The sequence below is a fragment of the Bos javanicus genome, chromosome 2, assembly GCF_032452875.1.
Source record: "Bos javanicus breed banteng chromosome 2, ARS-OSU_banteng_1.0, whole genome shotgun sequence".
Classification (NCBI taxonomy): domain Eukaryota; kingdom Metazoa; phylum Chordata; class Mammalia; order Artiodactyla; family Bovidae; genus Bos; species Bos javanicus.
Window position 1 is genome coordinate 131,312,428 of NC_083869.1, and position 25,283 is coordinate 131,337,710.

At 53.4% G+C, this 25,283-nt stretch overlaps 1 protein-coding gene and 1 long non-coding RNA gene across 3 annotated transcripts in view; one reads left to right on the plus strand and one right to left on the minus strand.

The window, feature by feature from the left end:
• ECE1 (endothelin converting enzyme 1) overlaps positions 1-25,283 on the plus strand; it is a 125,284-nt gene that overhangs the window by 70,942 nt on the left and 29,059 nt on the right. For both annotated transcript variants that reach the window (XM_061394163.1, XM_061394162.1), the window contains exons 4-8: positions 5,485-5,697; positions 19,667-19,788; positions 20,812-20,958; positions 22,643-22,708; positions 23,835-24,026. In XM_061394163.1, the coding sequence (XP_061250147.1) occupies positions 5,485-5,697; positions 19,667-19,788; positions 20,812-20,958; positions 22,643-22,708; positions 23,835-24,026 (740 nt within the window). The remainder of the gene's footprint in view (positions 1-5,484; positions 5,698-19,666; positions 19,789-20,811; positions 20,959-22,642; positions 22,709-23,834; positions 24,027-25,283) is intronic.
• LOC133234038 (uncharacterized) lies at positions 9,415-18,940 on the minus strand. Its single transcript, XR_009731953.1, has 2 exons — positions 18,564-18,940; positions 9,415-13,339 (listed from the first exon to the last, which is right to left on the minus strand). It is a non-coding gene; the product is annotated as an uncharacterized LOC133234038 (long non-coding RNA).

Below are 25,283 nucleotides of genomic sequence, written 5' to 3' on the forward strand. Positions count from 1 at the left end.
ACCTTGCCTCTCCTTGGCAGATGCAATCTCGTTTCCTCCTCGCTGCCACTCTGTGAGGTGTGGTTGCTTCTGGCCCCGTTTTCTGCAAAGGAAACTGAGGCAGTGAGACTTAGCAGCTTGCCCAAGGTCACGTGTCTGGTGCGGGAGGGATTCAGCCATGGGCTGGCGGGCGCCTGAGCTCAGGCCCTGTCTTCTGTGTAATTGATGGTACACTCCAGTGTGTGTTACCACCCCCAGGAAAGCTGTTCTTCTCTGAGCCAGGGGACCTTTGCGTACCTCTGTCATCTCATTTCTCTGTCCTACCTTGTATAGTAATATGATCAGACCCCAGTTGGATCCCGCTGTTAGGGGTCTGAGGCTGGTTCTCTGTGTCTGGTTGAGTGTATGTAGCAACTGCCTCTCAAAGAATCAATGCTCTGTAAGCTCTTACGGACCTGGAAGGGGCAGATCCAAGCTAATAGGGATGAGAGTCCAGTTAATTCTGGGATCTCTCTCTGCTCTGTGCCCTTGTATCCAGCTCTCTGATGGCAAGAAGCACCTGGATGAGCAGTCTCTGGGGCTTCGCCAGGAGTTTAACCCCGTTGACTTGGTCACCTGGTGCTCAAACCATCAGAGAGATTGTGAACCTCCATAGGACCTGGGAACATCAACTCCAGCTTTCTCCGCTGTGAACTTGCTGGCCTGCATGACTGGCCACACTGCATTGGGGTGGGGAAGGGGTTTGGGGGCCTGAAAAGAGTGCAGGGCTTCATCTGAGTCATCCTCCCATCCCTCCTGGATCAAGCACTCATTCATTCACTCACTCATTCATTCACTCATTCATTCACTCACTCATTCATTCACTTATTCATTCATTCATTCACTCATTATTCATTCCACAAACATGGAACGAGTGCTTACTCTATGTCAGGCGCCTAGGTGGTACCTAAGAAATAATTGCTTAGTTATTTAACTGACTTTTTAATGGTTTGTAGACGTTTTACCAAATGTGCCTAGCCCAACAGGCGATTATTGCATATCTGATTGATTAATTAGTGATTTCTTTACCATGCATGCTCAGCATAATGCTTCCATGCCGTAGGATACTTTGCAAAGTGAATAAATAAATGATTGAAGGAACAAAGAGCAAGAAGGAAGACAAAGTGGGAAGAGCCTTTCTCTGCTGATCACCCTTGTCCTGCGGCTGCCATCTTGCTTCATCCTGAAGCAGGTTTAGCTCCGGGCAGTGCAGGCCCTCTCCAGCCTTGTCTGCCCAGCTCTTGGCCCTGTGCATGGAGCCGATGAGATTCCAACATGCACTGTTGCCCTGGGGTTGCCCCTAGAAGTCCCCAGGACGTTTCTCCATCAGAAACCAGAAGGGAGCTCCCAAGGCCTGGCTTCTACACACACACGTCTGTAGTTGCCAGGTGGGGCCCACAGGGAGGAATCCTGCTTCAGTCTATCCCGTCTGTCTCAGGGCTCCAGACGGGTTTTCCCCAGCCTAGTTCTGGGTAAGGGGAACTCTTCCCCCTAGGGTGGAGCTGGGCTGGGGATACGGTGACCCTTGAGCCCATTCATGTGTCTTTATCAGCTGCCTGAGCCTGGGAAAGCAGTGGCTGCCCCAGATGCTGGTGATTGGCATCATCCACATCTGGGCAGACATTGGGCAGGTCAACGCCAATTTTGGTGATTCTGTAAAGACGCACCTGTAAGTTATGTCTGAGCACTTAAATACATATTTATCCACCTTCCTGTTGCACCCTGCTTTCCAGAAACTTACAGTTGTTTTGCAAACAATGGCAGCAAAACAAACAACACATTTTCCAGAAAATATTCTGAAGTGTCTCCCTTAGTGTTGAGGCCAGGCACCATCCAGAGCCGCTAGCCTTTAGCTAGATCTGGGACCTGCTCCCGCCTTCTCGATGGATCATGCACGACCTAAAGGGAAGAAATATTTCTGCATCTACAGCTGGTGACCAAAGGCTGGACAAAGCTCTCATATTCATTCAGCTATTCGTTAATTCAACAAACACTCCATGGATAGGTGCCAGGTGCCGAGTTTGCTGAGCAAAGGAAGTATAAATGCAAGTAAGATGCTGGCCCTGGGCTTTGCAGCTGGCACTGTTGGTCGAGAACCCACCTGCCCATGCAGGAGATACGAGACTAGGGTTTGATCCCTGGGTCAGGAAGATCCCCTGGAGGAGGGCATGGCAACCCACCCCAGTGTTCTTGCCTGGAGCATCCCATGGACAGAGGAGCCTGGCAGGCTTCGGTCCATAGGGTCGGAAAGAGTGGACACAGCTGAAGTGACTTAGCATGCACACACGCATGCAAGATACTGGCCCTACCCTCAGGCTCACTGCCTAGTGGGGAAGGTAGACAGGGAGACGGCCATGACACAAAATAGAGTGTGCTCAGGCAGCAGGCCTCCAGACAGCCAAGGCGACCAGGGAAGGATGAGGTCTCCCCAAGGAGAGAGAGCCTGGGCTGAGTTTTGAAGGTGTTGACGTGGGATGAGAGGAACTAGAAATTATGAATTAATTAGTCAAATGTACATGAAGCACCTGCTAGGCCAAGGATCGTTGCTAAGGGATCTACAAGCCAATAATAGTTAAATAGCCAAGCAATTATTGCCCAAGTATCACCTGGGCGCTTAAGTATTGCTGTGTGCATAGCAGAGTAGGTGCTTCAGTGAAGAACTGTCAGGTCTGACTGATTCCTGGCGACGGGTTTCTTATTTAGAACCAAGGCCCCATGTAATAACTACAGATAGCTCTCTGTCTCTCTCATGCACACACACACGCACAGATTCTGCGTCTTGCTCCCTCAGAATCGATCTCTTTACAGCTGGCCTCTGGGTTTTCCCACCAGCCAAGTATTTGTCAAGCTTGACTTCCTGCAGTTAGTTGTATAAAAACAATAGGTATTCTTTTCCTTTTCCAAATATGAAGTTATATCATAATAGTGAATAGGCTTTTTCAGATGACACAGAAATTCTTTTCCCCCACCCCCTCATAAAGATTCTGGTAAATTTCCTTGATTGAAAAGCAAGGCATGCAACCAAAAGCTCTCGTCTAGAGGTATTTAAAATTGTGCCATGTCCCCTACCAGTTCCTATCTCTATTTTCACTCAGTCGTGTCCGACTCTTTGCGACCCCGTGGACTACACTGTCCCGTGGAATTCTCCAGGCTAGAATACTGGAGTGGGTAGCCTTTCCCTTCTCCAGGGGATCTTCCCAACCCAGGGATCAAACCCAGGTCTCCCGCATCGCAGGCGGATTCTTTACCAACTGAGCCACAAGGGAAGCCCATTTTCATGCCTAACGGTTCAATAATCTTTAATTGTTGTACAGTCATCTCAAAATAGGAAATTATTGGTTGGCCAAAAAGATCATTCCAGTTTTCTGTAACGTCCTCCAGAAAAACCTGAGCAACCTTTTTGACCAGCCCAATACCTGGAAATAGAATCGCCCTGATTTTTGTTCTGTTGTGTGACCCTTCTGAGCCCTTCGTCCACTCTCAGACCTTGGGTTTGTCATCAGATGTTAATTAGCACACAGGTTGCTAGCCCAGCCCCGGCCAGTTTTGTGTGTCCAGGTGAGATGATGAGCAGCCCTGCCAGCCCATGCACTCTCTTCTGCTCTCTGAGGGTTGATCTGGGAACCTCAGACCCTAGGACTCCAGGGAGCTGAGTCCCCTGCCCCCACTACAGCCATAAGGTTATTTCCTCATCATCAGGCAGCTGGTCCTCCTCGTCCTCATCTCCAGATGGAGAAACCCAGCTTCAGAGGGATGAGGTTGCCAGCACGAGGCCAGAGGCAGAGAGCTGGGCTTTGCACCCAGGTCTAGGAAGGAGCCCCCGGCACCTGCCCTGCCAGCCTCCTCCCTGCGCAGTGGGAACAGAAGGGCCGCAGCAGCCCCGGCTGGGGCTGGCTAAGCGACGGTGCCGGGATGTAGGAAGAACCCAGCTTCCGTGTTGCGGAAGCAGCACAGAGCGGGTTCAGTCCGGGCGCTCCCACGCCGCCGGGGGACACTCAGAGCCTCGCTGTCCTCATCTGCCCATGGGGGTCTCGCCCCCGTTATCGGGAGACCGTCCCCTCTGGTTGCCTGTGTGCTCAGGTCAACAGGCGGTGCGGATCCCCCGTCTCCTGCGGTCAGGTTGGTCTCACCACCTGGGGCCGGACCCTGCTCAGGCGGCTCCCGGCTTGCTTCCTCCGCTTGAGCCCGCTGACCGACCTCAGGGCCGGAGTCGGGCCCTGTCTGCCGGCCTCTGCCCCAGGCCCTACAGAATCAGCTCAAAGTGAAAAGCAAAGTCGCTCAGTCGTGTCCGACTCTGCGACCCCGTGGACTGTAGCCCACCAGGCTCCTCTGTCCATGGGATTTTCCCAGACAAGAGTACTAGAGTGGGTTGCCATTCCCTTCTCCAGGGGATCTTCCCGACCCAGGGATTGAACCCGTGTCAGGGAAGCCCATAGAATCAGCTCAGAGGAAGCGGATTTCTTTGTTCGCTGTGCTTTGTGGGCACTTGCAGGATTTGGCAGCCCTCCGCCGGGGGGCCAGTCATCACGGAAAGAGCTCCCTTCCAGGCCCAAAGCAGAGAGAGGGTGGGACTCAAACCCCACGGGCCACTGAGCAGGGTGCTTAGTCTCCCTGTGCCTCTGTTTCCCAATATATAAAAGTGGCTTTAAGCAAAGTGATCTCTTAGGGTTGTTTCCTTTTTGCTTTTTTGAAAATTCAGTGAGATGATTCTCCTGCCTTATACCCAGTGGGAGTGATTTTTCATGGTGTCATCTACTCCTCAGTCTTTCCTTCTCGCTGAGTCCTGGCACCATGCTGTCCGGGTCATGCGTTTGGTGTGGACTACGTATCCTCAGTAAGCGCGTGGACAATAAATAACAGACATTTCTACGTATCCTCAGTGAGCGCGTGGATAATAAATAACGGACATTTCTCCTTCTGTAGTCTTGACTTTTCTTAGATAAATTTGCATCCCCCACGAAATTATTTAAAAAGACTATGCTTTTAAATCTCCCACCACACACACACACACACACACACCCCACACATACACACACACACACACACACACACACACCACACACACACACACCTACCTGCCCTCAGCAAAGAACCTGAACGATGCTCAGTAATTATTTTGTTGAATAAATGAATGCATGAATGAGTAAATGAATTTGTTGAGCATCAGGAAATAATTTTTTAAAATCAATGAATATTTATGGAAGGACTGATTAAAAGGAGTAGCTTGGTTCTGGTTTTAAAGTCACAGGAAGGATTTTAGGCAACTCAACGGAAGTCTTATTTTATGAGCCAGGAGATCATAAATCCCCTGAAATCTTTGTCTCTGTCGTGTTCTAGTGATTGTCTCTGTTTGGTCAGGGCTGGGGTGGGGCCTGGCACCCCAGGGCCCTAGACCACCTGCACTGTATTTCCATAGCCTCCTCTCTGCCTGCCCTTCATTGACCTCTTACCCTTGACCCCTGCCAGGAACGCCCTCGGTGTGCCTAAGTGAGGCCTGCATCTCGGTGACCAGCTCCATCTTGAGTTCCATGGACCCCACGGTGGACCCCTGCCAGGACTTCTTCACCTATGCCTGTGGCGGCTGGATCAAAGCCAACCCCGTGCCGGATGGCCACTCGCGCTGGGGGACCTTCAGCAACCTCTGGGAACACAACCAAGCCATCATCAAGCACCTCCTCGGTAGGCACCCGCCGGGGCACTGGGGAATGGGCTGCAGAGGGGGGCTGCCCTCTGCACCCGCCAGGGTCGGCTGAAGGGCGAGGTTGGTGGGATGGGGAGGCGAAACGGTTGGGAGCAGATGAGGCTGGGTTAGAATGTCTGCCCCATCTCTGGGTGTGTGATCCTAAGTTGCTTATCAGTGAGCCTCACCTTCTCCATCTGTAAAGATGGGACTAGTAAGGCCCAAACTGCGGAGTTTCAAGAACTAGAGAGCAGCGGTGTGAAGCATTAGCGTGGCATGTACGGCACGTCATGGGTGCGTAAGAACCGTAGCTGTGGTCGTAGTTTATGGCTTCAAGCTGTGGCTTAGTTTTGGACTGGTTTTGACTGGGAGATTTGCAAGTTGTGAGCAGAAGGAATGAAGGCTGAGCATGCTGGGTCCAGATTTTAAGGTTGTGAGCCGATCCAGGTTCTGACCACGGTTTATCTGAGAGTCGTCCAAAGGCCGGAGTCTTCCTTGGCCTCGTGGTTATCCGGCTTGCGTGTTAAGCCGTCTCACCAAAGTTCCTCGCGTTATACCTTGTTGGGCCGTTAGCACTTCCAGTTGACCTTGGTGTTGGTGGTTTTATCCTCAGGTTAGGATCCCACGTCTGTCTGGTTTGAGGCTGTGTCCTTGGTCAGCGTCTGTTGAATTAGCATCTGCCCCTGAGGGTGCTCCTCTATATGTGGAACCAAAACACGCCGTGCTGTAACCTATAAAGGTCCCAACTTGAAGCCCTTTGGGACCAAGACCTTCACCATGACTGTCTCCTGCTGACCCCTGCCCCATCCTGGGACCCTCGATGCTGATAGGAGCTAGATCGTGAAAAGTCAGTCCATTAATTCATCAACGATAGAACTTAGATTCAAGAAATACTTATTAAATTAAAAAAAATACTTTCTTAAAAAATAAAACCTTCTTAATACTCAAAAGTAGGTAAACTGAAGAAGACATCTAAAAGAGGGCTCAGTCATGTCTGATTCTTTGTGACCCAATGAACTATAGCCCACCAGGCTCTTCTGCCCATGGGATTCTCCCGGCAAGAATACTGGAGTGGGCTACCATTGCCTCCACCAAGGGGATCTTCCTGACCCAGGGATTGAACCCTCATCTCCTGCATTGGCAGGCAGATTCTTTACCACTGGTGACACCTGGGAAGCCTCTAAAAAGGGGTAGATCTTCTCAACAGGACAGAAACCTTCCTATGAGACAGGAAAAGATTGTAACTTGATGATTATGAATTTCAGGAGACTGTGTCTTTAAGATGAAAGTGGAAATTAGCAAACCAGATTAAGGAGACCTTTCCTTTCTTTCTCACCTCAGCCCCAGGGGGCGTGGCTACTACAGGGTGAAACTCACCCACCACTTCTCCTTGGTACCCAGAAGCTCCTGGGCACAAGGAGACCTCCTTGTCTCCCTGAGGATCAGAAAAGGTGGTGGGTGGAGGTGGGGCTGAGGGAACCCCATGTCAGGAATAACACAGCCCCCTGCATGCTTTATGCCACCCGATTGCCTTTGCAAGGGGACCCAGCCTTTTATTTCAGAACTGAAGGCAAATATGTTTGTGGTGGCCAGACTGGAACTCAGGGACATCCTTTCCCCAGCATCTAAAGACAGCTGGAGACTGGGCAGGGATCACCAACCAAAGCAGGAGAACAGAGGACTTCCCTGATGGTCCAGTGGTTTAGATCCCACACTTGCACTGCAGGAGTCACAGGTTCCCAGGTTGGAAAATGAAGATCCCATATGCTGCACGGTGCAGCCCCAAAATAAATAAGTTGTATTTGGGGACTTCCGCGGCAGTTCAGTGGTTAAGAGTATGTGCTTCCAATGCAAGGGGCACAGGTTTGATCCCTGGTCTGGGGACTAGACTAAGATCCCACAATGCTGTATAGTGTGGTCAAAAAAATGAAAAACACGGCAGGAGAATAGTCTCGGTGGGATAACGACATGGGCTAGTGCCTCTGCGTCCTTCACCAGGACCTGGATTCAAGTCCTGGTTCTGCCACTTACTGTGTGATCTTGGGTCAGTGACATAACCTCTCTGGGCTTCTTGTCATCAGTACAGTGGGAACCACACCTCCTCCAGGTTGTGAAAATTAGATGGAAAAACATCTATAAGCACTTTCCTGGAGCCAGGCGTATTGTGGTGGCCGCTGGCTGTGCTGGTGGTACTCTCGTTATTCACACTTCACCTTTGCCCAACACTTGCCAGTTCACAGAGCTCTTTTGTAGATAACCATTCCTTGTGACCCTGCTCCCGTAGGAGCTAGGGAGCTGTTGCTCACCCCACTTGATAGATGAGGAACCGGAAGTCCAGAGAGCTCCCCAAAATGGGCTAGGAGGTGGCAGAAGTGCCACTGCCTGAATCCTGGCCACATGTCCCTTTCCTGTCCCGTGCTGCCCGCTCTGGGCACCAGTGATGGTACAGCTCCCTGTGCGTCTTTCTGGGGAGAACTTGCAGGAAGCACAAAGTGTTGAGAGTCTGAAGGAGAGGAGGAAACGGACCGGCGCTTGCTGAGTGTCTGCTCCGTGCCGGGCTGTGAACCAGGCTCTTCATATCCACTGCCTCCTTAATCCTCACGGTTACCCTGGGACCTAGAAACTGCGGTCCCGTTTCCTGGACGACGAAACTGAGGGAAGCTAAGCTTGCCAGAGACACCCTGCCGGTCCAGGGGCTTCAGCCAAGGGGACCAGTTCACACCGAGAAGGGACTGTGGAGAAAGGCAGACGGGCCCTCTGCCTCCCCAGGCGGGCCCGGGGCTGGCTCTTGGGGAGGGCACCCCTGGATCCTGATCTGCTGCTTCTGGGAGGATCGTGGGTCTTATCGGGAAGACCTTGGGTCTCGGCCGAGACTCAGCCCACCCCCACACCCTGTCCCGCCCCCACAGCGGTGGCCTCCATTCTTGACTCTGGCCTTCCATCTCTGCTGTCCCTGAGAGCGGGGAGCTGCACTGAGCTGGCGTGCAACAGCCAGGACCTTGTGTACAAGCCCCTGACCCCAGGTCAGGGCCCGGTGGGATCGGGAGCCCCAACAGGCTAGCCAATCACGTGTGGCCTTGGACGAGTGACCCGCCTTTTCTACCCGCCTTCTCTCCTCTCTTCTATATCTGTAGAATATAGATATATTCTATATCTATATCTGTAGATATAGATATCTGTATCTATACAGATTTCACTATCTGTAAAGGGTGGATGATGATGTTGCCTGACACTCAAGGTTACTGTGGGTATCATCTCGCATGTGATGGGTTAGCGTGCTTGGCCCAGAGCCTGGCACCCAGTAGGCGCTCAGCAGAACTGCCCTCCTCCTGGTGGGGATGGGTGAGTTCCAGGTCAGCCCCTCCCTACAGGCTGTGTGACTACAGAGGGCTGCCCCGCCTGCTCCAGCCCTTCACCTATGAAGTGGGAACCAACTCAGAGTACTGGCCGGGGTGTCCTAAGGATTCATGGGCTGGTCACAGAGAGAGTAATTATTGCTTGTTTTATTTCTTTTATTTCTTGGACTTGCCTGGTGGCTCAGACGGTGAAGCGTCTGCCTACAATGCGGGAGACCTGGGTTCGATCCCTGGGTCAGGAAGATCCCCTGGAGAAGGAAATGGCAACCCACTCCAGTACTCTTGCCTGGAAAATCCTGTGGACAGAGGAGCCTGGCGGGCTACAGTCCATGGGGTCGCAAAGAGTCAGACACGACTGAGTGACTTCACTTTTCACTTATTTCTTAAGAAAAAAAAAGTAATCGGAGTACAGTTGCTTTACAGTGTTGTGGTAGTTTCTGCTGCACAGTGAGGTGAGTCACTGCACGTGCTCATGTATCCCCCTCCCACTCAGGTCACCGCCGAGCGCTACGGCAGCGTTGCCTGTGCAATACAGTAGGCTCTCCTTAGTTATCTACTTTATATGTAGTATCAGTAATGTCTCTGTGTCAGTTCCAATCTCCCAGTTCATCCCATGCCTCCGCTTTCCCCACTGGCATCCGTCAGTTTGTTCTCTACATCTGTGACTCTCTATCTACTTTGTAAATGAGATTGTTTATACCAGCTTTTTCAGATTCTACACAGTTTTTCAGATTAATACACAGTGTTTGTTTTTCTCTTATAGAAGCCCTGATAGAGCCTCTTATCAGAAGGAGGTCTGAAAGTGTTAGTCATTTAGGCTTGTCCGACTCTTTGCAATCCCATAGCCAGACTCCTCTGTCCGTGGAATTCTCCAGGCAAGAATACTGGAGTGGGTAACCATTCCCTTCTCCAGGGGATCTTCCTGACTCAGGGATCGAACCCGGGCCTCCTGCATTGCAGGCAGATTCTTCATCATCTGAGCTGCCAGGGAAGCCCCAAGGAGGTGTGGGTGTGTCCATGACTATGCTGGTTCTTTACTTGTATTATTTTCTTTAAGCTATGGCGTATATGCCCATGTCACAGATGTGATTCACAAATACAAAGGAAACAGGTCTCCTAGGAAACGGTGGAGCTGGGGCCTCAGACCCATCTTTCTCTACTGATTCTGCTGTGCACAGAGGTCATGGAGCAGCCCAGAAGTATGGTCTGCCCTGCCATCTCTTTTCCCTGACAGCTGCTTGATTTTGTTCTCCGGGCCAGGGGAGACCTGGCTGGGGCCCAATGAACAAGTAGCCGGGATCCCCTCACGTCATTATGACCGAGAACTTCCCCACGAGGTATATCCTGGCATCCCCTCCCCCTAGGCTCACTGTTGAAAAATCAGTCTAGAAACGGCCCCTCCCCTGTGGACCTTGATACCTGGGACTCTTGATACCGGGAAATTCCCGAAGGGGCAGGAAGCAGGTGAGCAGGTGAGCGAAATATGCAGGCGCGTGGTCCAGTGCATTCTTGGGCTCCAGGTCAGGCTGGTTTCAGCTCCCCCAAGACAATGGGGTCAGCCAGCAGGTCTCGGGAGGGGTTGGATACACAGGGGGCCTGGCTGGGCAGGCTGGCCTGGGTCGGGGCGGCTTCTCTGGGAGAGAATTCAGAGGCCAGTGAGGATTGTTATCAGCTGGTCGGGCAGGACAGCCGTTACCATCAGCTTGCCCCGTGACCTTGGGCGAGCCACTTCTTTCTGTGAACAGTGGGTTTGCTCTGGCCCCCTCTGAGGAAATCCAAGGACATCTTTAGCAGGTGGGTTGAGCTGGACCAAGTGCCACGTGGCATATCTTGGCAGCCTGCTGGCTAGAGGGGTGCGACCTCAGCCGCATGAGACCCAGGTGCCTCAGCCGGAAGACCCTCTGCCATCCATACACGCTGCCGGAGGGGGCTGCCCTCGTAGGCTTTGGGGAGACCGGAGGGTGTCCTCACTTCATCAGGGGAAAGATACGTTTGGACGCGTCACCCCTGAGGCCGGGCCCTCGCCTTAGGCATTCTACCTTGTGCTTTTAGCACAGGCTATTCTGCCATCTGGATACCTTCCCCACCCCCTCCCAGTCCCGCAAGACTCTGTCAAACCTGCTTCTCCCGTTATGCCTTCTGTGGTTACCGAAGGGCCTCTCCAGACTTGAGCTACAATTAAATTTTATGTACTTGTCAAGTTTACTGTATTTTATATTCTAAGATGAGTCATGCAAAAAAAATAATTGATGCCTACTTGTAACAATAAACTGTGGAAAATTCTGAAATAGATGGGAATACCAGACCACCTGACCTGCCTCTTGAGAAACCTATATGCAGGTCAGGAAGTAACAGTTAGAACTGGACATGGAACAACAGACTGGTTCTAAATAGGAAAAGGAGTACGTCAAGGCTGTATATTGTCACCCTGCTTATTTAACTTCTATGCAGAGTACATCATGAGAAACGCTGGGCTGGAAGAAGCACAAGCTGGAATCAAGATTGCCGGGAGAAATATCAATAACCTCAGATATGCAGATGACACCACCCTTATGGCAGAAAGTGAAGAGGAACTAAAAAGCCTCTTGAAGAAAGTGAAAGAGGAGAGTGAAAAAGTTGGCTTAAAGCTCAACATTCAGAAAACGAAGATCATGGCATCTGGTCCCACCACTTCATGGGAAATAGATGGGGAAACAGTGGAAACAGTGTCAGACTTTATTTTTTGGGCTCCAAAATCCCTGCAGATGGTGATTGCAGCCATGAAATTAAAAGACACTTACTCCTTAGAAGGAAAGTTATGACCAACCTAGATAGCGTATTCAAAAGCAGAGACATTACTTTGCCAACAAAGGTCTGTCTAGTCAAGGGTGTGGTTTTTCCAGTGGTCATGTATGGATGTGAGAGTTGGACTGTGAAGAATTCTGAGTGCTGAAGAATTGATGCTTTTGAACTGTGGTGTTGGAGAAGACTCTTGAGAGTCCCTTGGACTGCAAGGAGATCCAACCAGTCCATTTGAAGGAGATCAGCCCTGGGTGATTGTTGGAAGGACTGATGCTGAAGCTGAAACTCCAATACTTTGGCCACCTCATGCGAAGAGTTGACTCATTGGAAAAGACTCTGATGCTGGGAGGGATTGGGGGCAGGAGGAGAAGGGGACGACAGAGGATGAGATGGCTGGATGGCATCACTGACTCGATGGACGTGAGTCTGAGTGAACTCCGGGAGTTGGTGATGGACAGGGAGGCCTGGCGTGCTGCGATTCATGGGGTCGCAAAGAGTCGGACACGACTGAGCGACTGAACTGAACTGAACTGTAACAATTCAAGTAACGCAGATTCCCTAAAGCCCAAGTTAATGGTTTATCTTTCTTCTACTCCTGACCAAATACAGATGGAATCATCCCAATGGCATCAGATCTGTCTGTCAGGGACTTGGCGGTTAATCGTGTTACCCTGTGACGTCTCTTCTATCGTCATTTTGTTTTATCTTTCCAGTATTTACTGTCGAGCGTAGCTTCATCTTCTGTGCACACTGAAAACTCTGTGGACAAGATCTGCATGTGGAATGCCTTCTATCCAGTGTCATTCCCGCAGCAGCGGGCCCTTCTTTTTCTTTCATGCTTGGTGCGGGGCGGGGGTGGTTAGATGGATTTGCTTTTTTCGTCAATCATTTCTTTATTTTTGGCGGCGTTGGGTCTGGTTGCCGTGCTGCGCTGTCTCTGGTTGTGGTGAGCAGGGGCTCCGCTCCCTGCCGTGTGTGGGCTTCTCCTTGCGGCGGCTTCTCTTGTTGCAGAGCTTGGGCTCTATCCGCTCAAACTCAGTAGTTGTGGTGCGTGGGCTTAGTTGCTCTGTGCGTGCATGCGTGCTAAGTCACTTCCGTTGTATCTGACTCATTGCAACCCTGTAGACTGTAGCCCGCCAGGCTCCTCTGTCCGTGGGGTTTCTCCAGGCAAGAATACTGGAATGGGTGGCCATACCCTCCTCCAGGGGATCTTCCTGACCCAGGGATCGAACCCACGTCTCTTATGTCTCCCGCATTGGCAGGCAGGTTCTTTACCAGTAGCGACACCAGGGAAGCCCTGTTTGCTCTGTGGCATGTGGGATCTTCCCACCCAAGGCTGACCCTGTGTCCCCTGCGTTGGCAGGCAGATTCTTCACCGCTGGATCACCGGTGAAGTCCCTAGATGGATTGAGTGATGAGTTGATCCAAGGATGGGAGTGGGTGTCCAGGGCTTCTTAGGGGCAGCTGGATTGCTTCAGATCTCCCTCTGGTGTTCCAGGCCAACCTGTAGGAGGGGAAAGAGATGGCGAGAGAGCATAGGCCTCTGCTCTGGCCTCAGCCACTCGCTGGTGTGAGCTTGGACCGGTGACCCAGCCTGTTGCCTATAAGTTGGCACCCATGTCTGCAGCCGCCCAGTGTCTGTTTCCTCCCCCGGAGCTGTGGGAAAGGGTGTTCCAATAAAAACTTCCAGGGGAAGAAGTAGGCCGATTAAATGGGCTGCTCTCTTTCCTCTCCCGGACTTTGGGGAAGTGACGGAGGAAGTTTCTGGAATTCGGGGTCCCTGGAAGGAAGTACCCAGGCAGTTGGGAGTCCTGTTGTCTGGCCCTGGGCTGCCAAATTGTCTCCAGACCACTAGGGTCCTGGAAGTGCCACCGTTTTCAAAATATGGCCCCCTTCTGGGTCCTGGGGCCTTCCCTGGTGGCTCAGTGGTTTAAAAAAAAAAAAAAAAATCCGCCTGCCAGTGCAGGAGACTCAAGAGACGTGAGTTCAATCCCTGGGTTGGGAAGATCCCTGAAGGAGGAGATGGCAACCCACTTCAGTGTTCTTGCTTGGGAAATCCCAGGGACAGAGGAGCCTGGCGGGCTACAGTCTATGGGGTGGCAAGAGTCGGATATGACTCAGTGACTGAGCGCGCATGCACACTGGGTCCTAGACACTGCCCAGCCCCTTCCTCCTAGGCCGCTCTCCACTTCTGGTATGTAAACATGGTCTGGGGTGTCTTACAGGAAACCAAGCTTTTCCTCAGGAGAAAATCAACTGTGCCTGATTTCATTCGGAAACCGAGACTGCTCCCTCGGGCCTGAGTGATGGACGCCTTTGTCTGCGCAGCCCCAGACACACGTTCCCTCGCTCTCTCAGCAGTTCCGTGCTGTCCACAGCAGCTTCTCTAGGTGCCCTGGGTGGTAGAGGGAATTTAGCAGTCTTTCTTTGTGGAACTTACATTCCCTCAGGGGAGACAGACAGTCAGCAAATTAATGCATTAATAAATGACGTGGTTGTAAAGACTTCAGCTCAGTTCAGTTCAGTCGCTCGCTCAGTCGTGTCTGACTCTTTGCGACCTCATGGACTGCAGCACGCCAGGCCTCCCTGTCTATCACCAGCTCCTGGAGTTTACTTAAACTCATGTCCATCAGGTAGGTGATGCCATCCAACTGTCTCATCCTCCGTCGTCCCGTTTTCCTCCCACCTTCAATCTTTCCCAGCATCAGGGACTTTTCCAATGAGTCAGATCTTCCCATCAGGTGGCCAAAGTATTGGAGTTTCAGCTTCAGCATCATTCCTTCCAATGAATATTCAGGACTGATCTCCTTTAGGATGGACTGGTTGGATCTTCTTGCAGTCCAAGGGACTCTCAAGAGTCTTCTCCAACAACACAGTTCAAAAGCATCAATTCTTTGGTGCTCAGCTTTCTTAACAGTCCAACTCTCACATCCATATATGACCACTGGAAAAACCATAGCCTTGACTAGACGGACCTTTGTTGGCAAAGTAATGTCTCTGCTTTTGAATATGTTATCTAGGTTGGTCATAACTTTCCTTCCAAGGAGAAAGCGTCTTTTAATTTCATGGCTGCAGTCACCATCTGCAGTGATTTTGGAGCCCCCAAAAATAAAGTCTCTCACTGTTTCCATTGTTTCCCCATCTATTTGCCATGAAGTGATGAGACCAGATGCCATGATCTTAGTTTTCTGAATGTTGAGTTTCAAGCCAACTTTTTCACTCTCCCCTTTCACTTTCATCAAGAGGGTCTTTAGTTCTTCACTTTCTGCCATAAGTGTTGTATCATCTGCATATCTGAGATTATTGATATTTCTCCTGGCAATCTTGACTCCAGCTTGTACTTCATCCAGCCTAGCGTTTCTCACAATGTACTCTGCATATAAGTTAAATAAGCAGGGTGACAAAATACAGCCTTGACGTACGTACTCCTTTCCGATTTGGCCTTGAAAAAGAATCAAGTAGGAGGCAAGACCAGGGAAGGGAGAGGTCACTGTAGCCATGGTGATCAGGAAGGATGGGCCTGTGGAGGAGGGGCCCCTTGAGCAGAAGCTTGAATTAAGAGAGAGAACAGCCCACAAGGATGTGAGGGGAAGAGCGCAGCCGGCAGGAGGCACAGTGAGCACGGTGGCCCTGGGGTAGGGGTGTGGGATCCAGAGGGAGGGGACAGAAGACAGGCTTGAGCTGGAGGCGGCGAGGCAGCGAGGCCCAGGTCATTCAGGGCAGTGTTTCCCAACCTTTTTTAATGACCGCCCCCTCCTGAAAATTTTAACCCCACAGATATGCTGTGTGCTTGTTTCTGTACTGTTACTGTGGTTTACTCACTCACTAAGTTGTGTCTGACTCTTGTGACCCCGTGCTCTATAACCTGCCAGGCTTCTCTGTCCATGGAATTTCCAGGCAAGAGTACTGGAGAGGATTGCCATTTCCTTCTCCTGGAGGTCTTCCCAGCCCAGGGATCGAACCCGCATCTCCTGCACTGGCAAGTGGATTCTTTACCACTGAGCCACAGGGGAAGCCCTGTGTGTATTCGTAAAATAAGCTGTTTCTAGGGACTTTACTGGTGGTCCAGTGGTTAAGACTTTGCCTTCTAGTGCCGGTGGGGTGGGGGGCGGGAGGTGGTGTGTGGCTTCAATCCCTGATTGGGGAGCGAAGATCCCACAGGCCTCACGGCCAGAAAAATCACAAACATAAAACAGAAGGAATATTGTAAAAATTCAACCAAGGGAAAAAAAATAGTCCACGTTTTTTAAAAACTTTAAAAAAAAGGCTGTGCTTCCACTGCAGAGGGCACAGGTTTGATCCCTGGTCAGGGAACGAAGATTCCTCATGCTGCTTGGCACAGCAAAGGGAAAAAAAAAAAAAAGATGTTTCTGCTATTCAAGAATTAATGTTCTCCCCCCTTTAGGAGCAGTATTACCCCCACGGAGAAGGCATGCTGTAGAACCCTCTAGGCAATGTTAAGGAATGTGTATACTTCTATGCCTCTTTGCGCTAAAAGTATTCAAGACAGCAGCTCTGTCAACTGCCCCCAAGGTTCCACATGGATGTCTGATAGATCTCAAATGTAAAATATCTGAAATCCGAAGTGCTTGTTCCATTCCCCGCACCTGCCTTCCACCACCCACTTCTGTAGCTCAGCGCCCCTGGCTCCGCCAGGGGGACCTGGCAGCATCTCGACTCCTGCTTCCTCCCGTGCTCCCGCCACGGGCTTCTCGGTCCTTCTCTCTGCCACCCTGACCCCCCACATCGCTCCATCGCTCTGCTGGTCTGTTGCAGCGAGCTCCCAGCTGGCCGTTTCACCCTGGCTCCTGTCCCGCAAGGAGTCTGCGGGGTCGCAGGTACCCTTGAGTGAGGAGGAAGGAGAGGAGGTGAATGGTCCCAAGGGACACAGGAGCCAGGCGGGGTGGGGTGGGGGGCGGTGGAGGAGCTTGGCCTGCTCCCGGGGCTCCGGCCCCAGCCCGCGTGCGCAGGTGCTGGGGACGGAGCATGCTCAGTCCCCCGGGGCCTCATCCTCTGTCCCTCCCTGCCCTCCCCCCGCCTCCTTTCCTCCCCTTGCCCGTCTCCCCTGGGCCCTGGCCTCAGCACCCTCTTGGCCCCCAGATACAGCATCTTCCTCATCAGACATAGACTCTGGGCTCCGTTCTTTCTGTGCCCATTGCTGCGGGCTGCTGTGTGCCCGCCCAGTGCTGGGGGAGCAGGGGGAACTCGGCCGTGGACTGGTGGGCAAGGCCGCCAAGCACCACGCCCGCAGTCGCTCCACATCTTCATGCTTCCTTCTCAGAGCTCCAGCGCGGCGCTCCCGGGCCTCCCCCGCCATCCTGTGTAAAGCCCCTGGACTTGCTCCTTGTAGCGTCACTCCACGCGTAATCAGAGGTCTTGTGTGGACCACGCTGTTGTCCATCTGGCCCGTCAAGCTGCGGGCCTCACGCCAGCAGACGTGTGTGTCCCGAGTTGCCCAGCGCCTCCTCCTCACCCAGCCCGGCAGCCCCCAAACCATTGGAACTTAGTAAATGTTTGCGGGGACTTGAGCCGAGGTTGACCAGCGGGGTGTGGAGCCAGGAGGAAGGAAGTTTGAAGCTGAGAGGGAAGTCGAGGCATTCCACCTCCTCCCAGCCATCATTCGGGGTTGTATCTGACAGGTCTGCCTGGAACTCGCTGTAACGAGCACAGCCAGGCTGTTCCTTGGGACTCTTTATTTGGGCCTCTTATCTCGGTGGCCTTGAGGCCGTGAAGGAGAGAGATACTCGGCCCTTCTGTGGGCCAGAGCACGCAGAACATGCCTCCCCTGACACTGGTCTGGCATTTCAAGGTCATGGCCAGAGCCAGCTGAGCACAGTGGGATGCTGGCTGCTTCTGGGGTCTGGTGAGCAGCGATGGTTCTTCAACAGCCTAGCTGCTAGGGGGTGTTGCCACAGAAATGAGGCCCCTGGGAGGCGGTGGGAGCCCCCACTTTGCATTCCCCGATGTTTTGCTTGGAGAGTCTGGGGAGCTGGGCAGCTCTCGCCCTATTTGGCCCCCCCTCCCCGCCCCCAGAAGGCTCTTCTCATGCTCCAGGAGGGCCCGGGGGCGCTCAGGTGTCTCCAGGGCTCAGCAGTGTCCCCTGTGAGCTCCGGGGCTGTGTGTACCCTCCGCAGCCCCACAGCACACCCCAGGACCTCCGTCTCCATACCACCCTTGAAACTCCCGTCCCGTTCAGGGCCGTCTCCTTGACTGCAGCCAGACGGGGCTGACGTTCTCTGCCAGTGGTCCCCGTGACACTGTTTATGGTAAGAATTGGAGGGCAGGGGCGTGCTCGGGAGAAGGGCTGGGAAAGCTGATTAGACTGGTCAGGAAATGACTCCCGCCCTTGTGAAACAGGCTCCGCCAAACATTTCTTTTCTCCCAGGCCCTTTTACGCTTCCTTGCTTTGCCTCATCCTGTCCAACTGCCCTCCCACCCAACCAGACCCAATACCCTTTCCCTTTATTTCTGCCTGGTGAGTAACTTTTTGTCTTTCAGAACTGGCTCAAATAGTAGAACATCCTCTGGAGACCCTCCCCCGTAGGCCCCCCCCACTCCACCAAAGGGTGTGACCTTTCTGTAAGTGGCAGAACCATTTGCGTTAGTGAACGCACACTCTATCTTGAGGTCGCATCTTTGCATGCCTGAGTCACCATTAGACCGTGAGCTCCCCAGAGGCAAGAGCGGGTCTCACTCATGTCCGTAAAACCTTATGCCCGATCTGGTACCTGTAGGTGCTCAGCGTTGAGGCCCTTCGTGAACGAGTCTCTGAGGAGAAGCCTTACAGTCAAGGTGGCCTCTGAGAGGCCTTGGAAGCTGAGTGCGGTGTGAGAGTGTCTGATGCAGAAGGCTAGAGGGAGCTTTTTCTTTATGCGTTTCCTTGTTTAGTATTTGTGTTTATTTGTATTTGTATTCATTCCTTCAAAAGGAAGCTCCATGGGGACGAGGACATTGTCTTTTGTGTCCCCAAAGCTGGCACAGAGCCTGGCATAGAGTTAGCAACTAGTACCTGCTTTGTGAACGAATGGATAAAGTTCTGCCAGAAGAGTCTTCATGGAGGAAGTCGGGTGTAGGGAGTCTCTCCAGGAAGCAGAGGGAGGGGTTTCAGGATCCAGGAGGAGCAGTGAGGAGGAGTGCTCTGGGGGAGCCAGATGAACAGACGCAGACCGCCCCGTCACCTCCAGTGGGTGCGGACGGGCTTGGGCACATGCAGGAGCCTGGTCCTCAGCAGGTGGCATCGGGACCAGGGCCCCAGGGGCAAGGAGAGGGGCCAGGGGCTCCCAGGGGTCCCCAGGTGAGGCACTGAGGTGCTGCTCGTGGGGGAGGGAAGGGGCATGGCAAAGGGCCTCTGTGTCAACTCAAGGTCAGACGAAGCTGCCCGGCCCCTCTGAGGAAGGGCGCCGAAAGCCAATCTGTAATGAGTGAGGCCTTTCAAGCTCTGCCAAGTCCAGTCTTGATCACAAGAGAGGTTCTCAGGAATCTGGGAAGAAAACCCCAAGACAGGCGTCTGTCTCGCACATCAGGCGGGGGTGTGCGGGCCGCTTGCTGGCCGGCAGAGAAGCCGACTGTCGTCTGCCGTCCTGGGACAGCTCTGAGAAGGTGTCTAGCGGAGATGGAGAAGCACAGGCTCCTCTCTGCGTGCGGCTTGCGGAACTGAGCAACCCTCCAGCGTGCCCGCGCGGAGGTTGCGTCTCTGATCTGGCCTAGCTCCTCGCCTGCACTGACGGGCCCTGCGCCAGCCCTTTGCACAACTGAGGCCGCCCGACCTCCCCGGGGCCACCCAGCGTGGGGACGGGCGTGTGCCGTCAACCGCTGTCCTTTGTCATTCCAGAAAACTCCACGGCCAGCGTGAGCGAGGCAGAGAGGAAGGCCCAGGTGTACTACCGAGCCTGCATGAACGAAACCAGGATTGAGGAGCTCAAGGCCAAACCCCTGATGGAGCTCATCGAGAAGGTGGACCCCTGCCCCCGTCTCCCCCTGCCATGCCCCCTGCCCGAACCGCTGGCTTCCACCGCCAGGGTCCAGCCACCTTATACCTCACCCAGCTGGATCGTGGAGTCTGCTGACGTGTGTCAGGCTGCCTGAGTGTGTGTGCACGTGTGTGCGTGCATCTGTACATCAGTGGGGATGTCTGTCGTGTGTGTGTGTGTGTGTGTGTGTGTGTGTGTGTGTGTCTGGGCATCTGCGAGTGGGACAAGGGCTGCGTTTACAGGGAAAATGTTTCTCTTTCTGGCTGCTTCCATTCCCTCAGAGGGGATGTTTGTGTGTGTGGAGGGGTGTGTCCCGCAAGGACCAGCAGAAACTCTGGGGTCAGAAGCAGAGCCCTCCCGGTGAGGAGGGCCACACTGACCCGGGCCCCCCGTCCCCCTGAGCTGAATGCCCTCCCGGGCACCGTCCAGTCAGCCTTGGAGGGACCCTGAAGGGAGCCACCCAAGCCTGGCCATGCTGCCCAGAGCACACAGAAGGGTGGGCATGGGTGTTCCCGGGGGCCTGCTGTTCCCCTGAGGCCCTGCTCCCAGGTGGGCTGCTGGGGGGCCCTGAGGCAGGGTGGGGCACCGTGGGCACCACGGACTGGACCGTCCTCCCCTATGGCACAGGCGGAGAGCATTAGAAAGTCCCAACTCGGAGAGAGACTCTGTTAGACCTTAGCTCATCAACCTGGTAAAGAATATGGACCCATTTTTTTATGGGTGCAATTGAATTTCTGCATTAATAGGAATTACATTCACACGATTGATTATTCAAAAAATGAACAGATTCAGGAAAAGTCAGCCACCTTGGAAGCAGGAGCCATATTCTCATGGCTCACTGATCAGAAACCCCCAGTAAAGACAGACCAGACCTCTCATTTGCTCCTGAGGCCCAGAGAGGTCAGAGGACGGCAGAGGGTCACGCAGCATGTCCACCGCGGAAGCAGAACCCGCGTCTGGCCTTCACCCAGCTCATCCCCTCCCTGTCCCCTCTCCCTCCCCACAGCTCGGCGGCTGGAACATCACGGGGCCCTGGGACAAGGACAACTTCCAGGACACCCTGCAGGTGGTCACATCCCACTACCACACCTCCCCCTTCTTCTCCGTCTACGTCAGTGCCGACTCCAAGAATTCCAACAGCAACGTGATCCAAGTGAGTGGCCTGGAGGTCTAGGGCAAGGACGGGCATGACCTCCAGGCCTGTTTTGCATTTAGCAAGTGGCTGGGTGAGGTGGGATGCAGACCTGCCCGGGGCACAGGCTTCTGGTTTCTGAGCTTGGTGTCTCTGGAGGCTCCCCACTGTGAGATTTAGGGCAGGAAAGTTGTTAAAGGGCAGGCTTGCCCTCCTTAGGTAGGTGGGGTACCTGCAGTGCAGGTGAATTTGGGGGTTTCTGATTGGTCCCTGTGAGCCCCAGGGGTGATGTCAAGTCTTGGACACAGCTGGAGCCACCTCCTGGTCACCCCACCTCTATCTCCAGCCTTCGTGGCTCTGCTTAGAATAGCTTTGAGTCCACCTGTTCCCACCAGAGCCTGCCCCAGACCGTCAGCACACCCAGGGGAGCAGCAGCCCTGGTCTGCCCACTCTCAGATGCAAAAGTGAGAAACCCAAGGTTCTCCTGGCTTTCTCCCCACCCCTACCACTCACTCACTGTGTGACCATGGGGGAGTGCCTCAGCCTGTCTGAGCTGCAGTTTCCTTATCAGTCAGATGAACTATAATAACACCTACTCCAGGGATGTCAGAGCGTGGCCAGAGGCCTTGTTAGGAGCCATCAGGGATTGACCCTGCCTCCCTGCCCAGCACCCAGCAAGCCCTTCACGGGTACTGTCTCCTGGTATTCTCATCCCAGCTCTGAGGACTCGATGGTTCCCCATCTTCCAGCTGGAGAAGCTGAGGATCAGAAAGGTTGGATAGCTTGTCTAAGGTGACATAGCTCTGAGTGATTCTGGACCGCTCACTGTCTTGGGAAGTGGTTAATTAAACAGAGAGAGTCTGCAGATTCTTGGAGTTTAAAGAGGAGGATGGCTTCGTCTGGCCCATGAGAAGGACCCTGAACCCCTGCAGCTGACCACATGCATCTGTCCCCTCGCTGGAGGGCCCATCCCAGGGGTGGCCCTCGCTCCCAGCTTGTGCTTCTGTGTGCTCCCGTCCCGTTGTTGCTATGTGCCTGCTGTCCCTGGGGCTGATGGAGGCTGCATGGGTATGCGTGCACGGGTGTGTGTGTACAGGTGTGCATACATGGGTATGCGTGCACAGGTGTGTGTGTACAGGTGTGTGTGCATGGGTATGAGTGCACAGGTGTGTGTGTGTAGGTGTGTGCGCATGGGTATATGTGCACTGGTGTGCGTGTGCAGGTGTGTGTGCATGGGTATGTGTGCACTGGTGTGCGTGTGCAGGTGTGTGTGCATGGGTATGTGCACATGTGTGTGTGCACAGGTGTGCGTGCACTGGTGTGCGTGTACAGGTGTGTGTGCATGGGTATGTGTGCACAGGTGTGTGTGTGCAGGTGTGTGTGCATGGGTATGCGTGCACAGATGTACATGTGTAGATGTGTGCACGTGGGTATGCACGCACGGGTATGCGTGTGCAGGTGTGCGTGCATGGGCATGTGTGCACACATGTGTGTGCGCAGGTGTGCGTGCACTGGTGTGCATGTACAGGTGTGTGTGCATGGGTATGTGTGCACAGGTGTGTGTGTGAAGGTGTGCGTGCATGGGTATGTGTGCACAGGTGTGTGTGTGCAGCTGTGTGTGCATGGGTGTGCGTGTGCAGGTGTGTGTGCATGGGTGTGCGTGCATGATAGCAGACTTCCTTCTCACCCCTACTTTTCTCTCCAGGTGGACCAGTCTGGCCTGGGCTTACCCTCAAGAGATTATTACCTGAACAAAACCGAGAATGAGAAGGTGAGTGTGCCTCTTCCAAGAGAGTGGCTCCTACCCTTCCCACCTCTCTCTGTGGTTCATCCCCCCTCGGTGACCCCTCAGTATCCACACCTCTGCAGGTCTTTGAAGCTAGAGAAGCATACAGGGGTCCCTTACCTAGCAGTCCCTGGCAGGGGGAGGGGCATCATTTGTCCCCATTTTAGAGTGAAGCTCTTCCACGTATCACCCTGTGGGCACAGTGGACGGGGACAGGGGTCATCTGTCCCCGTTGCAGAGAGAGGCAGATCTAACGGCCACTGCCTCTGGCCTTCCTGGTAACCCTGCAGGTCCTGAACGTCTCTAAACATCATTCCTCTCAGCTGTCATATGCGTATTATTTTTCCCTGGCCTGTTTTGGAGGAGGAAATAAGGCTTAGAGATGCTGAGTGACCTGCTCAAGGTCACACAGCTGGCCGTCAGTGGTGAGGCTGAGATTCTCATCTAGATCCGCTGACTCCAAACCGCCTACTTTACCCTCCCTCCCCCGAGCTGCCTCCCGTGATGTCCCAGGGAGACGTGGCCTGAGGTTCGTCGTCTGTCCATTCACAAGCCCACCCACTTGTGTTGAGCGAGTGCTTACTAAGTGCCCAATGCTGGGGAGACAGTGGCCCACGAGGCCTGCCTGCTTCTCGCCTCGTGGGGCTTCGAGTCTAGGAGAGGAGGCAGATGTTAAATAACTCGCCACCAGATTCGAGGCATAGTGAGCAACTGTGCTAAGGGAAGGGCAAGCTGAGAAGGTAACCTGAGGCTCTAATTCAAATCTGGGGACCTGGCTGAACGGGGTGTTCGGAAGTAGTGTGTTCCAAGATGAGAACTGAGCGGTGGCCCTTCTGGTGGCTTTCGTGTGACGGGCGTCCCAGAGGGAGTGTGGGCCGGGACAGCAGAGACCAACCCACGTGGGGCCCTGGGTGGGCCTTATCCTGGGGGCCATGGGGAGCCAGTGATGGGGTATGCTGCCAAAACCATTCATGAAGCTGGTTTCCTGGGTAGAACCCCCAGCTCCCTGGCTGCCTGCCCAGGGCTGCCCTGACTGCCCACCCCTGGCCCGGCTTGTCCCGTGGGCAGCGGGTAGCAGCTGCTGATGGAAGTGGGGGGCTGGGTCCCGCAGGTGCTGACGGGATACCTGAACTACATGGTCCAGCTGGGGAAGCTGCTGGGAGGAGGGGCCGAGGACACCATCCGGCCCCAGATGCAGCAGATCCTGGACTTTGAGACGGCGCTGGCCAACATCACCATCCCCCAGGAGAAGCGCCGAGACGAGGAACTCATCTACCACAAAGTGACGGCGGCTGAGTTGCAGGTAGCCGAGCTGGCTGACGTGGAGGCTGGGGCGGCCACGGAATTCAGGATGCAGGGCGCTGGGCTGGGGGCGTGGAACCTCCTTCACCAGAACAGCCCCACGAAGCACAGGGGTGGTTGTTATCACCAATTCACAGATGGCACTGAGGCTCAGACAGGTCGAGTTGCCAGCGGCAGGTCACGTAGCTGGTGACGCCAAAGCCGGTCTCTTGCTGTACACCAGGCTGCTTCTCTGAAGCTGTAGTTAGCTGGGGAGACTCAGTGCTTATGACAACATCGAATCGTACTGATTGGGCGTGTCCGTTCTCTCAAGCTACTCGAGCCTGGCGCGTAGCAGATAAACACAGCAAATAAATCTGATGTCACCTCCCTGTTACCAAGCTGGGAGGTTAGGTGATGTGCTCAAGGCCTCCAGGCTTCTAAGTGGCAGGGGAGCTGGGACCTGGACTCAGGCTTGGCTCACTGGACCTCTGCTCTTGAGCATGACCGCTGCGGCCTCCTGGAGCTGTAGCAGGGTTGAGGTCAGCACTGTACGGCTCTCTACTGGGTGTAACCCATCTGAGAAGCCACTGTCTCCTCTGTAGATCAGTTCAGTTCAGTTCAGTCGCTCAGTCGTGTCCGACTCTTTGCGACGCCATGCACTGCAGCACGCCAGGCCTCCCTGTCCATCACCAACTCCTAGAGTTTACTCAGACTCATGTCTATTGAGTCGGTGATGCCATCCAACCATCTAATCCTCTGTCATCCCCTTCTCCTCCTGCGTTCAATCTTTCCCAGCATCAGGGTCTTTTCCAATGAGTCAGTTTTTTGCATCGGGTGGCCAAAGTATTGGAGTTTCAGCTTCAGCATCAGTCCTTCCAATGAATATTCAGGACTGATTTCCTTTAGGAAGGACTAGTTGGATTTCCTTGCAGTCCAAGGGACTCTCAAGAGTCTTCTCCAATACCACAGTTCAAAAACATCAATTCTTTGGCACTCAGCTTTCTTTTTAGTCCAACTCTCACATCCATACATGACTACTGGAAAAACCATAGCCTTGACTAGACGGACCTTTGTTGGCAAAGTAATGTCTCTGCTTTTGAATATGCTGTCTAGGTTGGTTATAACTTTTCTTCCAAGGAGCAAGCGTCTTTTAATTTCATGACTGTAGTCACCATCTGCAGTGATTTTGGAGCCCAAAAAAATAAAGTCTGTCACTGTTTCCACTGTTTCCTAATCTATTTGCCATGAAGTGATGGGACCAGATGCCATGATCTTA